The 15,609-nt window shown below is 34.4% G+C and overlaps 2 protein-coding genes across 3 annotated transcripts in view; one reads left to right on the top strand and one right to left on the bottom strand.

Moving 5' to 3' along the window:
• LOC119190840 overlaps positions 1-15,609 on the top strand; it is a 49,050-nt gene that overhangs the window by 1,213 nt on the left and 32,228 nt on the right. The window lies entirely within an intron of this gene.
• Positions 9,158-14,727, bottom strand: LOC115455771 (galactose mutarotase). Of its 2 annotated transcripts, XM_030184465.2 has the most exons (10): positions 13,865-14,727; positions 13,561-13,654; positions 13,144-13,307; positions 12,642-12,851; positions 11,924-12,011; positions 11,240-11,387; positions 10,870-10,975; positions 10,578-10,691; positions 10,252-10,362; positions 9,158-9,356 (listed from the first exon to the last, which is right to left on the bottom strand). In XM_030184465.2, the coding sequence occupies exons 1-10, from the start codon at positions 14,144-14,146 to the stop codon at positions 9,264-9,266; spliced, it is 1,410 nt and encodes a 469-aa protein (XP_030040325.1). In that variant the 5' UTR covers positions 14,147-14,727; the 3' UTR covers positions 9,158-9,263. The 2 variants fall into 2 exon arrangements, with proteins under 2 accessions (XP_030040325.1, XP_030040326.1); XM_030184466.2 differs by lacking the exon at positions 10,578-10,691 and having other exon boundaries at positions 13,865-14,724.

Consider the following 15,609-nt stretch of genomic DNA (forward strand, 5'->3'; position numbering starts at 1 on the left):
CTCGCTCATTCATTAACCGATTTGGAAAATTCTTTTTTATTCAAAAGAATATCTCTCCAGATTGGTCCCATAAATTTTTTTTCAACATCGCTTCAGTAGTTTGGTTTTAAAACTAAAAAAACTAGAATAATTATGTCGTCCAAGTGAACGAAATCGCGAATTTTGCTTTCTTGTGAGATTTTTAGTGATGGTTTTGCGTTGGGTTCGGTTGAGTGCACTTGTCATATACTTATACAAATATCATAACACCTTTTCGCCGTGTCAGGGGTACTCGGAGGAGTAACTCCTCAGCGCGATAGTCGTATCGTTAACGAAACACAACTACGCCATCAAGACGGTCTATTTTTTACTAATACAAAAAATAAAAAAATAAAAATAAGCAGTTTTAATTAGGCACCGACTCCAAAATTGGTACACAATATATACCTGTTATTTTTTGGTTTTGAGTGGTTTTTGAAGGCGGTTTAATTTTTTGTTAAAATTATTTTTATTTCATTCTAATCTCAAAATTGTCAAAGGTCGTCTTCTATTTAATGTATTTCGTCGACTCTCACAAATGAAAGACCTAACACCAGTAAAGTTAATTATATTAAATTAGTAATTATGATAATAAGCTAAGTGATATAACAGACAGCTCTCCAGTAGACTCACGTCCCGCTCTCTGACTTTATAATATTATTCGCCGGAACCCGGTTCAGCATATGTGTTTCATTATGTAAAGTATATAAATATATTATAATATTAATTTGATATCAATGTGTGCATTGTTTCATTTTATTATTTCCCATAGAAACACACACTAACCCAGTACAGGTTATACATACAACACGGTGTTTATCTGTTTCCATCTATAAATTAAATATATATATAAATTAAATATAAAAATATTGCCCTACAAAACAGATGCAACATGGTGGATGGTGGTGGTGGTTATTAACATATCCGCATATCGATCAACGGATATCGGACACAAATAGTAGGCACTTTGTTTTGTTTTTACCCTTTTAGTCGGCTTAAAAAACAATATGGTTATTATCTATTGCAATTTTATAGATTTTCGCATGCTTGTTATTAATAGTTCCTGTGGCGAAGCGTCCGTACAACCTGATTCCGACCGGTTTCCCGTTTGGGATAGCTTAGTTTTGTTTTCTGTTAAATTAGCCGCGATATATTACCTAAGGCAAGTTTCCTTTGCCTCAGGTTAGCTTTTTAAAAATTTCACCCTTCGCCACTGAATACTTAGTTCTAATTTTAATACGCCGGAATGAATTGGTAAAATCTACACAAGTGATATAATTACTATGGTGGTCTTTTTGATCGTAAAATAAAACGAATTAGAGCACTGCCGGATTTGTCAATAGACGGTATAAGCGGCTTTAGGCGTGGTATAGTAGCAATCGTGGCTCGTTTTTAATGCTACCGCAAATTAGACACCAACACGCAGAAAATGTCTTGCCCGATGTGTTATTTGCACGGCAGTCGCAATTACATTAAGCTTGTCTTTTCTTACTAATATTATAAATGCGAAAGTTAAGTCAAATGTTTGGATGTTTGCCAGAGGTACACACAGAAACAATTGAACGAATTTAGATAAAACATAGCACATGGGTAGACCATGTCCTGGATGAACACATAAGCTACTTTTATCCCGGTAATTTTCTACTATGGGAAGAAATTGGATTATTTAATATGATTTTGAAATAGATGGCGCTGGCGTATAAGAGTGTTTTAGGGGCTTTGATAGCGGGAACGTCTCTTCACGCGGAAAAAATCCATAAGTAGCACATAGTTATGTCATATATTGACTGATTGACTGAAGACTCTCCAATTAGGACTACTACAAGAGAGATCCAAATGCTTATAAGGGATCTTAAGAATATTGACAGCAACATGTACGAAGCAATCCACGTTGCAGAGAACCGGCACCATTGGCGCTGTATAGTCCGGAATAAAATGATCCGTGTAGGAGGTCACGACCCTCAGCATTGAGGACATCGACGCAAGAAGAAGATGATGATGAGATATGTAAATTTAATTACATAATATATAACTTGACTTTGAGTATTTTTAGTAAAAATATTCAATAACCCAAAAATATAAATAAAGGGGATGCCATAAATTATTGTCTTTTCTATTTTTTATCTACATGTAATCTAATTTGTGTAATATAAATAAACATTTAGATAGGACCTTGTAATAATAAGCCAGCGATATCGTTCTAGTCATTCGTGTTCATGAAATTATTATGTACTAACGTTCGCTCGCGGCTTCGCCCGTTCGTCTATCCAACATTAAACTAATTTTACAGTTTGAACCAGTAGTTACTCAGATTAGCGCGTTCAAACAATGAAACTCTTCAACTTTATACAGAGTGTCCCAAAAAATAATGTCAAGCGGAGTTCCAGATATATTGCAGCCGTTGGGGTATCCGAATCAACCCCATGGATGTTCCGCGATTTTTCATAGTTTTCGAGTTATAAATATTTTTTCTGAATTTTAGATTTGGACAAATAAATGTTTCCAAATTTTTAAGTGGCAACTAAATTTTCATTGGTCGTACTTTTTTGCTAAAAAAAATCAGCTTCGTAACTTTAATGAAAATTATGAAAATGTTGATGCAGTGAAAGATACCGTAAGGTACATGCTCTATCTCTGGACCTCCGCTTGTCACTATAGTTTGGAACACCTGTATATTATAGAAGTATGGATAGATTAAGTACGTACAATTCATTTCTGTCATTCGACTATACCACCGCGCCAAGGCGTCTAGACGTGGCACCGCTCCGAGGCGTATGAGGCGTGATGAGAGTAAAGCAGTAAGTAGACAACAGAGTAGAGATGAGAGTGCTCGTAGTTCGGGTTCATGAATTCAATGCTGATTTTTATTATTTTTGCATAATTTGAAAATTCCTAATTCACCTCAAGTTATAACACATCTACTATTATTCTTAAATTACTAGCCCTGTAAAAAGCAATATATCTACATGCATAGATAATATGCACTACGTACTAGATCTGGCATTCCGAACACTCACTGTTTTCAAGTGTAGTGGACTGTAATCCGGTATTGATTGTCTTTTTACTTAGTCTCTATTTTAAGCGCTTTAGCACTACATGTTCAAAGTTTGTTTAGCCGACCATTGATGTTTTACCACTGCAGCGAACTCAAATTGAACCTCTAGTTTTATAATAAATGGATACCGATAATCGCGTCTTTAGGTTATACGTCAATATCTACATGCCTGTGTTACTCTTATCTGAGGTCAGCTTAATAGGATTTCTCATGCATGTTGCAGAAAACAGCAAGAGTTTGGTGTCTTTACTATAGCTGGCCTACCATTAGATATTTAAGCAAAATGATTACTGCAATCCTGTAAAAAATTATACAAAACTTAAATGTTTTTTCCGTTCTGGAAATAGTGCTCAGAATAGACTATATTGTAAAATTATAAAAAATATAATGTGAACTATATATCATATAAAAAAACGATCTAAAATTAGTAGCACTGTGTACTAAAGTAGTATCGCACGCCGGTTTCTATCCCGGTAGAATGAATTGGGAAATTTTTTATATTTTAAAACCACCTGTGTATTAAATACCTACATTCTGCAATAGACGATTTATATTTGTATTTATAGACGACACTTATAATTTTAATATTCTATAATATTCTAAAATCAAAAACTATATATCGTAATAGGTTCAATACCCAAATTAAACAGGCCGGCATAATTGCGTCGACTAGCAATGTATAAACATTACTCGTTAGTCGGACACTATCTGGACCCACTCCACATGCTGTCGAATGCAGAATGTCACAATCCCGTGACCATAAAAAAAACTTTTAAATAGCTATTGCCTAAACTTTTATATTTCGTACTCCATCTAGGGAATCTAGACAATGAATGGTCGTAAACTCCAATTCATTTACCTACGTGTTCCGTACGTAGAATAGGCATTAGTGTGTAATGCAATCAATCTGACAGACGAATTGATAAAGGTCGCAGGATCTTGTTGGATGCGGGCCGCTTTCGACAGGTCCGTCTGGAAATGTTTGGGGGAGCCCTATGCTCAGCAGTGGACTTCACGTGGCTGATCATGATGATGATGATGCAATCAACCTGTGTAAGTTGTACTGTTGCCCGGAGATTAAGTAGTTAATGAGAAATTAGAAAATAACATCTTATCTTACTACTATTATTAAAAAGTCTGGAAAATGTTTGGATGTTATTAAAAATAAACGCAGCAACTGCTTTAAAGATTTGGGTATTTGGCGGACGGATAGACCACGCCTCGGATTAATATACAGGTTACTTTTTACCCAGATAATTTGGCTCCGTCCAAATATTTGATTTATTTATTTAAATTTTAAAAATTCCCTTACAATCATGGGTCATAGGATTTTTGTAGCGGGAAAGAATTTCACGCTGGCGAAGCCGCGAGCAACACCTAGTTAGTTTATAAATTGCTCTGTTAACAGCCACAATACACATGTATTATTGAAAAGTGAGCCAGTAAAAGGTAGGTTTCTTTATTATAGTTCTGCATGATCAGAACTACGATTTAAGACCGTCGTTGTTAAATTATTATTGGCACTTCATTTCTCCTTACAGTCAAATTCTATAGTAATAAATTCACGTCTCCAGGATGTAAAATAAAAAATGCAATTGCATAAATGGAAATAGAAAATGTTTTAGTACTACAGAATCAGAATCATATCATTGAGAATTCAAATGATCAGAAGTGGTCGCTCAGGTACTGCCAAATATTGTTGTGTGTGGCACGGAATAGCAACCATATATCCAACAGTAGACACAATCTACTGTTGGATATATATAATATTAACTCGTTAGAATTACCGAAAGGACTTGACGTCGTCGTTTTATATTATATACTTGATGTCAAATTTGCTTTATTGAATTAAGAACAGTCATTTCACAGCTATTAACGCTCGGATGCGAATACGCACTCACACACAGTCGTCGGTAGACAGAGGTGTAACCAGGGCAACCACTTTTCGTAGTGTGAGTTCCATCTAATGATAAGATTGACGGCACCCTGTTGCCACATTAGGTACAAATTTACTAAGACTCCGGGCTAATATTGAGTAGACATACCCAAATATTATTACTTTGCCCTCCCCGGAATTCGAACTCATGACCTCAGAGCGGAGTCGTAGCGCGCACGCGATAAAACTACGCCGCCGAGGCACAGCAATTATAATTAATCAGACGCCTGCTTGTTTACGTTGTTAGGAAAAGTTTATAAAATTAAAAGGAATTCCTTTGTAATTTTTCGCCATAGAATTATTTGATAAAATAGACTTAACAGAACTATCTATATCACAAGGCAATCCTAGAATTCTGCATCATTGCCTTAACTCCAAGCAATACCAAGTCAAAATGTATCGTTGCCATTGAAACCCAATTGTGATTCATTGGGAAGACTGGACGACAATCAAAAATGATTTAAAATAACCAATAAATCATATCTCATGCGTATCAATCGGGGTCACGGGGCCCTATTCCATCTACGAGGGCGAATCCGTCCTTATGCAATTATAGGCATTCTAATCGAAAGGCTATATCTGCCACGATAGCCTACTTGGGTGTGGAACGGACTGTCGAGACGAAAGTCCGCAGGTTCAAATCCCTTGGGCACACGACTGTAACTATTCTAAAATTATGTGTGTATTCTTTATGAATAATTATCATTAGCTTTCGGTGAAGGAAAACACCGTGAGGAAACCTGATTAAAAGTACGAGAAAAAAGCTACTAATCTCTGTCTCTAATACAACATACCTATAAGTAATCGATATAAATACTATTTTGTATTCTGTACTATCTCATCTTTAAGAAGTATCAAAAGTAATCATATAAGGTATTGAGCTATTTAATAAACAAAGCTTAAGTTGACATATAAGGATTTGTTCTCAGTTGAGTCGACATTGTTTAATCAACAAAACTGAACTGTCAAAATCCATTATATGCAGTGTGACTTAAAATATAATTTGAGATGTTGATATCTGGAATAGCAACCATTATAGGATGCTGGTTTTAATTTTACAACGTCTCAGTTGACATCGCACTTCAGAGCGAAACTGAGTTATATGTATTACCACGACTATGAATTATAAGTAAAGAATACACCCAAATGAGCTGTTTACGCACTTGTATCCGTGACTAATGATCTGTACTCGGCAAGTATTGAAATCAGAAGTGAGAGTTTACAAATATCAAGGTACATTCCAGTGGAAGTCCCAAAGACATTTCCACTGGCAAAAATCACTGATACGCAATATGTTATTGATATATCTTTGATCATTATTGGATGCTCTATTTAACATTAAAAGTTCGGTGAGTTCTTCGAAACTTGCTACTACCGTTATACAGCCCACTATTAAAACTGTGTTCGCTCCTTACGCACTCTGCACCTACCTTTCTCCTGATATTCCAAACGATCGCTAACTGCACATCAATGCTAATTAGCCAATCAAAACAAGTCATCTCTGAATACGCCATAGTTTATCCTGATTGGCCCATTTTCGCTGTCGATCTGAGACTGGCGTATAGGATTCCTTATTGATATTTTCCGTTCGTCGATGGCCTCCAGGAAAATATTGTAGATGTTGTAAAAGGAAATGCACGTAATAAAAATAAAAAAGGAAACGCAAAAATAGAAGCTAATTTATATTGGGTTGGAGAATAAGTTCATAGCGTTTTTATATTTGTTTTATATTACAACGATTTGTTTGCTATTTGGCAAAGGGCAAGTATTCTTGCGATAGAACTCTTTCTGCTTTACAAAACTATATTTGTATTTTTAAGTTATTTATTTTTTTATTAGTTTTGAGACTTAGATATGGAACGTCGATGACACACCCCGCAGCGGAAGGCCTTCTGAATTCGAAGAAGAACGTCACAAATCACTTTTGAAGGAGAACGGTCACCAAACCAGTCGTGAATTGGCGGAAAAAATGAACTGCTATCGTAAAACAATTCTTAATCATCTTCATTCAATGGGATTGACCGATGGAACGAGGCTATTCGACTGAAAAAACCTGATCGACATGGTCAAACCATACTCCTTCGCACATTCCATATTGCACAAATCGTCAAATCCGCACTCACACTCAGCTCAAATGGTAGGTCCTTCAGCATCCGTCGTATTCTCCAGACCTTGCACCGACCGATTATCATCTTTTCCGCTCCTCTTCAAACCATATGAAGGGCGTTACCTTCGATAACAAAGAGGTCCTTAAAAACTGTATCAACAACTTTTTTGACATACCAGGCGAGTTTTGGCAGAACGTCATCAACAAATTGGTCGAGAGGTGGGAAGAGGTTGTAAACAGCAACGGCGAATATGTATGTATAAATATATATGTATTAACTCATTGATATAATTATTGTTTTTTTGTTTAAATAAAAGTCGAATTATGTATCGATAATACCAATTATCGTTAAAAAGTCTTCAGTAAAAACTCTACGAACTTATTGCCCAATCTCATAGGTTATAATGTAGAATCGTGTTACCCGATTGAATATAATGTGAGACGAGCACGTTGTACGCATTATATTAAATCTTTAACCTACATATAATTTTATAATCAGCTATAATTGTAGTGATGATAACAAACTGTTTATGCATGATAATAAAGCATATTAAGTTATTCTTAAGACTCGAAACAGAAATGTTCTATTATCATATCAGGAACATTTATTTGCCTAATTTTCCCATCACGAGAATTAAATTAAGCACTTGGTCAATTATAATTACTCTATACTTTCTATATTATCATATAAAGCTAAAGAGTTTCGCGCGCGGTACACGCTTATCTCAGAAACTACTGGTTCTAATTAAAAACAATATTTTAATGTTAGATAGCCCATTTATCGAATAAGGCTATAAGCTACATAGCATTATGCTATGATCAATAATAGTCGAGCAGCAATAACAAATGTAGCAAAAATGGGGAAAATTATTCCTTTCGAGAATTATCGTTGCGTGCGCTGTGTAAAAGATTAAATTTACGCAACTATCATGTATAGAGGAATTGTATATCTTACAAAAGAAATAAAAATATGAACGCGATATACTCAATAACCAAACCAAATGATTTTGTTGAATTTTGGCGTGGACTTAGTTTAAGAACCTTGTACCCATAGGCTACTATCTCTCCCGGAAAAAAAGTATAACGAGATTTTTATCCCCGAAAACTCTTTAACGCGGGCGAAACCACGTGCAATAATTAATAAATTGTTATAATTCATGTAAGTTATATTAATATAAATTCTCTTAGACTCTGTATAAATATAAATTACATGTAGACTTCATATTATAATTGCAATATTATATAGTTATACAAATAATAAATGGTACATAATATATTTCGATAGTTATGTATCGATAATACCAGTTATCGTCCTTTTTTAAGTGGAGACATAAAAATATGGATAATATAAAATATAAATAAAGTGCTACCTATAGGACATTAGTTAAAATACTTTCTATAATAAAAAGCTCACAAGTTTAAACACTTATTCTTGGAATAAACAAGAGATGGAACTCGTGTGCTAGCCATCAAAGAGTTCAAAGCATTTGCTCCAGATGGCGTTAAAGACATTCGTAAAAAATGTAGAGCAACAGTAAGACGACTCACGAGGTAATATACATAAAATAATTAATAGTACAGTAACAAAAACTCCTATCTATTTATAATAATGGCGGGTTAGGCAAAGGCGCCCCTAGTACATACGCATTATGTTTCACATAGGTTCACCTAGGCATGGCATCACATAACCCATCAGATTATCGCTATAACGCAATTTAATTACTATCAGAGAAAATGAGGTGTTTTTAGAAATCCTAAAAATTCACACAAATTTATGTTCGATGAGTTAGATTTCTAACTCGGAACCAAAGGTTTAAAGTTAAAATTACATATAGCTTTGTAGAACTGGTTTATATAATACTGAAAACAGAAATAAATATACCCACAAATTAAAAATATTATAGCTAACCTACTTTGTAATAATTATAACAAATCAAACCAACATTTCAAATAAAGAATGATACACGTGGGCGAAAAAATTCATTAGGCCCATTCTTTAAACTAGGACAATCGGATAATTAGTAAACTATGAATATTATATATAAATATTTTAATAAAGCGATCAGGAATTTTGATCTTTTATTTTTGCATAACATAACACATCATACAAATGGTTGAAATGACAGCATGGTTTCTTCAAAACCTTTTTAAACGTATCTTCCTAAAAGTATACCGAATTTGTACTGTATCCTATGAACATAGACGTTCCCGGGATTCAAAATGGGACTGGGAAAATTTCTCTGAAAAGAAATTACATCAAATGATTATAAGTTTCGAGACTCAGATATCACATATGCACACGACGTTTTGAAACGAGTTGAAGAAGCGCGTATTTTGATTCTTGCACCCAATGAGCTGCGCGTCTATGCTACATCCCGTTTCTAGAGACATTCGAAGCGCGTCGACAACTCGCTTTAAACTCATGTGTACTAGCCTTTAGAACTGATTTTTCAATCATCAGGTGACTTTTGTTTCTGGCGTATAAATAGTAATCTTTATGTTATTTTAATATATAAAATCTTTCTAAATGTTCTACTAATTAGTCCAATTGAAATTACTGACGATATTTTTTTATGCTTGCCTTTTCAGAACTAGTACATATTATTATTTACTTAAAAATAAACATACAATATAATCTATATCGACGCTCAATCATATAATTATATTTTACGTTATTTTCATTATATACTTATTTGATATTACCGGATTTTACTGCGTTATTTTATTACTGACTGCCTCGGTGGCGTAGTTGTATTGCATGTCCGGTACAATAGCGCTCTGAGGTCCTGGGTTCGAATCCCGGGTCGGGCAAAGTGATATTTGGGTTTTTCTGCTCAGTATCAGCCCGGAGTCTGGAATTTGTGCCCGATATGGCGATAGGCTCGCCCCCTATCACATCATGGGACGGAACATACTTGGCGAAAAGTGGGTGCCCTAGTTGCGCCTCTGCATACCCCTTCGGGGATAAATGCGTGATGTTATGTATGTATGTATACATTTTATTTAGGTTTCTTATTTCTTAGAATTTTTATATACCATATAATTAAATGTTATGATATTTTCATTAATTAAGTATCGCTTAGATAAGATTATTTTTCATGCAACGATTAATTAGCTATATAGGCTCATTCTTACGTGATTGACAGCATCAGGATAATTTTGTGGCATGAGACAGAAAAGACCATGCTTCTTGTAACAAGAGCCTTGCTTTCCCATTAATGGCACGTAACCGTAGCTCTTTTTACCCTGCAAATAAATAAATATTATAACTATTAAAATACATAAAAAACACACAAAACTTATATATATCGTCATTAAATTGCATCATTTGTTAAACTGATATTTCTCACAAATAATTTTCTCCACCGAATTAACATAAGTATCACCCATTGTTAAAATGTCTTATATAGACTTTTCCTAATCGTAACTAACAATGATTAATTTAAAAAAAAACTTATCACCTCCTCGCTTCCCTCTCCCTCCTGTTCCTCTCCGTTCGCGCTCGACTCGCTCTCCGAATCGTCACTCTCAGACTTGCTCGATTCGCTCTCCTCTTCCTCCCCAACTGCCGGCGCCTACGCAACAACCACTAAACTTACACATCACTAAACTAACTGTATCATTTGAATTTCTGTATCTACCTAAAGACGAATTTATAAATACCTTTATTGTAATTTATATTTTATACGCAAATATGCAGGCATAGAAATGCAATTTAGCACATAACGTACGTACGTACAATTTGCAACATACCTCGACAATCTTATCTGGATCGGGAAGTAGGTTGCCGGTATAAAATTGCATACCCGGCTGGTTGCTGTACACCTCCAGAACTCTTCCAGTGATCGGATGAAGTGCCCTAGAAAAGTAAAGCATAACAAGTTTACTATTTGATGCAGTTCCAAATTTTTTCCGTCCGCTATAGCAATCGCTTAATTTTTTTCGTTTATAAATTACTTATATTATTTCTCTATGGATTATGCCGAGCGGCAACAGCATTGCGATTTTGCGGCTAACTTAAAAACGCTCTTAATTTCTCAGCAATATTCAATTCGTGTTACCATTCTAGTTATTATTTTTAAGTTTTTCGTAATGACGATGCCATTATGCACTACACTCTCACCTAGCATGAAAAGTTAGATCTTGCGCAGTTCCTTGCGTAATGCAGTAATTAACGTCGTATCCACCCATTGGTATCTTCGGTAGCATCGTTTTTATAACTCTAGGAACCCGGAAATCGTATGCAGTACCACCGACTACCTTCTTTTCTCCTGAAACAGGAAAACAAATCGACATTAAAACTTAAATAATGCAATATTTTCTCTTTTATGCTGCCATTTGATGACTTTACGACTTGCTAGTGAACTTTAATCGCCTTTTTGTTTTTCACCAACTTCAAAGAGGAGGCTCTCAATTCAACTGTACTTTTTTATGTTTGTTACCTAAAAACTTTTGACTGGGTGAACCGATTTCGATGATTGTATTTTTATTTAAAAGCTGGTGCTTCCCCTGTGCTTATTAACTTCGGAGATGCATCAGAAAACTCTTAAAATTATGTTGTCAACTTATACTGATTTTTACTAACACAAAGAAGCAAAAATTAAAAACTTTTTAACATAAAATTATACTGCCTCCAAAAACCACTAAAAAATAAAAAATAATTTAACATAATCTAAATACTAGTTCCCAATTTTGGAGTCGGTGCCTAATAAAAAGTACTTACGTATGTAAATTATTCATATCTTTGGTCAAGGGTATTTCAGAAATACAAACCAAGTTAATGCATTACGGTGGAATAACTATTTACCTGTCACTACGCCGTCGTCATCAGCAGCCGTGTATTTGTCAGCGTTGATTGTAATTATGTGATCATACATGTTATCACTGCCAGCATGCTAGAAATAATTAAAAAGACTACTTTAACAATAACGAATGACATAGGAAATTATGTTCTAACCAATAAATAAATAATGAGAAGGGGCTGCGGCAATAGCCTAATCGGTAGAAGCGGCGATAACCTAGTTGGTTGTAAAACGGACTGCCGAGGCGAATGTCCGCAGGTTCAAATCCCAAGGGCACACACCTCTGACTTTTCTAAAAAATCATGTGTATTCTTTGTGAATTTATCGTTCATTGTGACATTGTGAGGAAACCTACACATCTGAGAAGTTCTCTATAGGAATTTCGAAGGTGTGTGAAGTCTACCAATCCGCACTAGGCCAGCGTGGTGGACTAAGGCCTAATCCCTCTCAGCATCAGAGGAGGCCCGTGACCAACAGTGGGACAGTATATAATACAGGGCTGATATAATTATTATTAATAAATAAATAGCAACGTAGAATATAAACTTAAGACTTCAACCAATACACGATATTACCTATGGCCTTTTTACTTTTATGATATACATTAAAACATTTTTGACATTGATAAGACCTTGATTCCACATTAGTCTAATAAATTTGCCTTTTCTTTAGCAAACCTACTTCAATTCCTCTCCAAATAAAAAAATAACACTTTCAACTTACGTGCCCAGCCAAATTGAAATAAGGGGAGCTGCTAAGGTTGACGACAGTGGGCTCGCTGGTGGTGCATCGCATTTCGATCTTCAAGCTGTTGTCGCATGTGACCTCGAAAGAGATTTGGGTCATAACAGTACCCGGATACCCCTCGTTATAGCGTTCAGACACGTGGCTCATTATAACCTTATTGCCGTCCACGTACGAGTGCCAATTTACCTGCGACAAATAATGTTTCAATACAAATTAAATCAATAAACATTAATGAAACCTAGAAGTTCTTCTGAAATTAATATTTTTGTCATTACTCTGATCTCAAAATTTGAACTGTGTCTTCAAAAGTTTTAAGCTACCGACTTGGGAAGACCATCTTCAACATCATCATCATCATCATCGGCCGCAATATGTCAGCTGCTGAAATTTACTATACTTATATGCTTTACGCACAATTACCAGATCTTCCACGGGCTAGTGCGGAAAACAGAGTCCATAACCAAATGCATATGCTAACCTTATCAAATCCAACGTGTCCTCCGTGATAGTGGTGAGGTCTCCTATTGGTAGTCAGCATATACATCCTACCCGAAGGTCTGACATTCATAGTAGCATCGCGAATATAGTTCGCGTAACGACCAATAGTAGCGCCGAAGTAAGGATTCCTACGTTGGAAATATTCTGCCGAAAAAAATTTTATTTGCTATGTAGGTAATTTTCAAGATCAAATACTATACTTTATAATCATCAGTGAGTATGACAATAGTCAAATTATATATTTGTTCTCGTCGTCTAATTACCTTCTGATCAAATATATATTAAATTACATGTTATAAGAATCCAATATCACCTATTTCCTTATTATTTTGAATATTAACGTTTCGAGACAAATCTAAACACGTTTTGCACCCTCATAGAGAACAGAATGTTGTACCTTCTAGAGTATCGAAGCCAGCTACTACGTCATCAGGTATTCCCTTTTTGTCCGGTACTTGTATAGATGTAATAGTAGCACCGTATGTAATGACCTATGGATGAAAGTACAATGTTAAACATTTTTTTTTATCATATTCGAAAATCTTTTGTATGAATGTATTACATAAAAATGGAAAATACTTGAAGCAAAACATTAAAACCTTTTAAATGTTAAAAGGGATAAAATAATTTTAGCCCTTTTTAACTTTCTTTGGCTTGACAATTTAAACTCAGGCAAGAACATGAATTCTCAGTGGCGTTACCTGAACTGTCATCCTGTTTTTCGTTCTCCATGTGTATCTTCTAACAATATCTATATTTGTACTGGACGCGCAGGGACTCTTGGGTTCTTCTACTTCAGGCGTCAAAGAATCCTTTTTCTCTTTGTCAGATCCGGTACCTTTTGGACCTCTCATCGATTTTGGCATAAAACCAAATCCGTCTACAACGAGTTCCACGTCTGGTACCTTCGGTTTCTCAGGTTCCTTCCTCTCTTCAACCTTCGTTGGTGATGCATCCCCGCTTGCTTTTTCCTCTTCACCCATTATCACACAAAATTTAGACAACCAAATATGAGAGTAATATTTTTGACCTAAATAATTTTTATACAATTTTTTTAAATAAAAATGTTTGTTACAATTTGTTTGTCATGCTTTTTGTTTTCAAAATATCATAATGACATTATGGCAACGCCGAAAAAAACATGGTTTTAATTTAATAACACATTTAACCTCGTTGATACTAATGAGTATGAATACATAATAATAATTCATATTAGAACTACATGCATACTCCTATGTTAAACATAAATGGATTATTATAATTATACATCATCTATTTGTAAATCTTTCTTGTAGTCCTTAAACACCTTAATCATTACACGTTATCCCAAAATATAACAGGTTCCAGAAAAATAACTATAGTACCAGTAATGCCAAGTTATTCGTATCTTTATAATTTGAAAGCTGTTAATAGTTTTCTTTAATTCTTATAAATTACGGATGTATATTTGCTATATTACGGGTGCTACCTTACCGGTGAAAGAAAACATCAATAAGGAAACTAAGAATTCTTCATGAGAATTTTTTACGTCAGTGATATCTATTAACAACGAACAGTAGGGGAGGTCACTTTAGTATGGAGGAAAACAAAATATCATGTTGATTTGTAATAGTATTAAAAACTTATTTTATAGTTATAAGAACTATTTCAGAAAAAATATGAGAATTGTATACTTTTTTCTATAATATACAATTATGATATTATATGAACTAAAACTTTTTTTCGTCAGGTTACCTTTAAAAAAATGTCCCCCTTCGCCACTGCTTCGCAGTTATAATAAATGAAATGTTTACATCTTTTTGAACAGTAGACATGATTTTAATATAAAAACACTGATAGGAGTATGAGCGTTGCCTATTAAAACAGCAAATTTATAGGAAAAAAATCGAAATTTAAACCTCATCCCGAGGCAGATATATTTAACCAAGTGCAATAGTATTTTACACACGCCATGCTGGTCTCAGATGACAACATATTATCGCAATTAAAAAAAATACAAATAATGTTTTTTACCCTACCCTGATGAACAAATCAAATAAGAAACCAACTTTACTTTAATATTTTATTGAGAATTCAAAGAAACATAATATAATGTTAGTAATCTTAATGGACGGCAATATAAATACTTAAAATAAAGAAAAGTGACGTCTAAAAGTAGTTTTTATGTGCTACGTAAATACTGAGAAAAAATATTTTACAGAGTTTTAGCTAACTTCATCGGTGGATAATCGAGGTTAAAGCGAGATCTCGAACTATTGGAATACACAATTACATTTTAATGTTATGCCATAATCGATATTTTGAATTTTTTTAATCCTTTCTTAAAGCATTTCTGAATATTTAAGCTGAAAACAATGATTCGATTAACAGAACCCTTAAAAACTCGGTTGAACCCATTATTTATATCTTGAAGTTAATGTGTGCAATGTTTAATGTTATAAATTCA

Source organism: Manduca sexta, chromosome 27 (genome assembly GCF_014839805.1).
Source record: "Manduca sexta isolate Smith_Timp_Sample1 chromosome 27, JHU_Msex_v1.0, whole genome shotgun sequence".
NCBI classification, from domain to species: Eukaryota; Metazoa; Arthropoda; class Insecta; order Lepidoptera; family Sphingidae; genus Manduca; species Manduca sexta.

Coding starts and splice junctions, on each gene's coding strand:
- LOC115455771 (XM_030184465.2), bottom strand. CDS start 14,146: ATGGGTGAAGAGGAAAAAGCAAGCGGGGATGCATCACCAACGAAGGTT. Junction 12,852..13,143: donor GACACGTTGGATTTGATAAG/GTTAGCATATGC, acceptor TATTTGTCGCAG/GTAAATTGGCACTCGTACGT. Junction 9,357..10,251: donor ATCCTGATGCTGTCAATCAC/GTAAGAATGAGC, acceptor ATTTCTTTTCAG/AGAAATTTTCCCAGTCCCAT.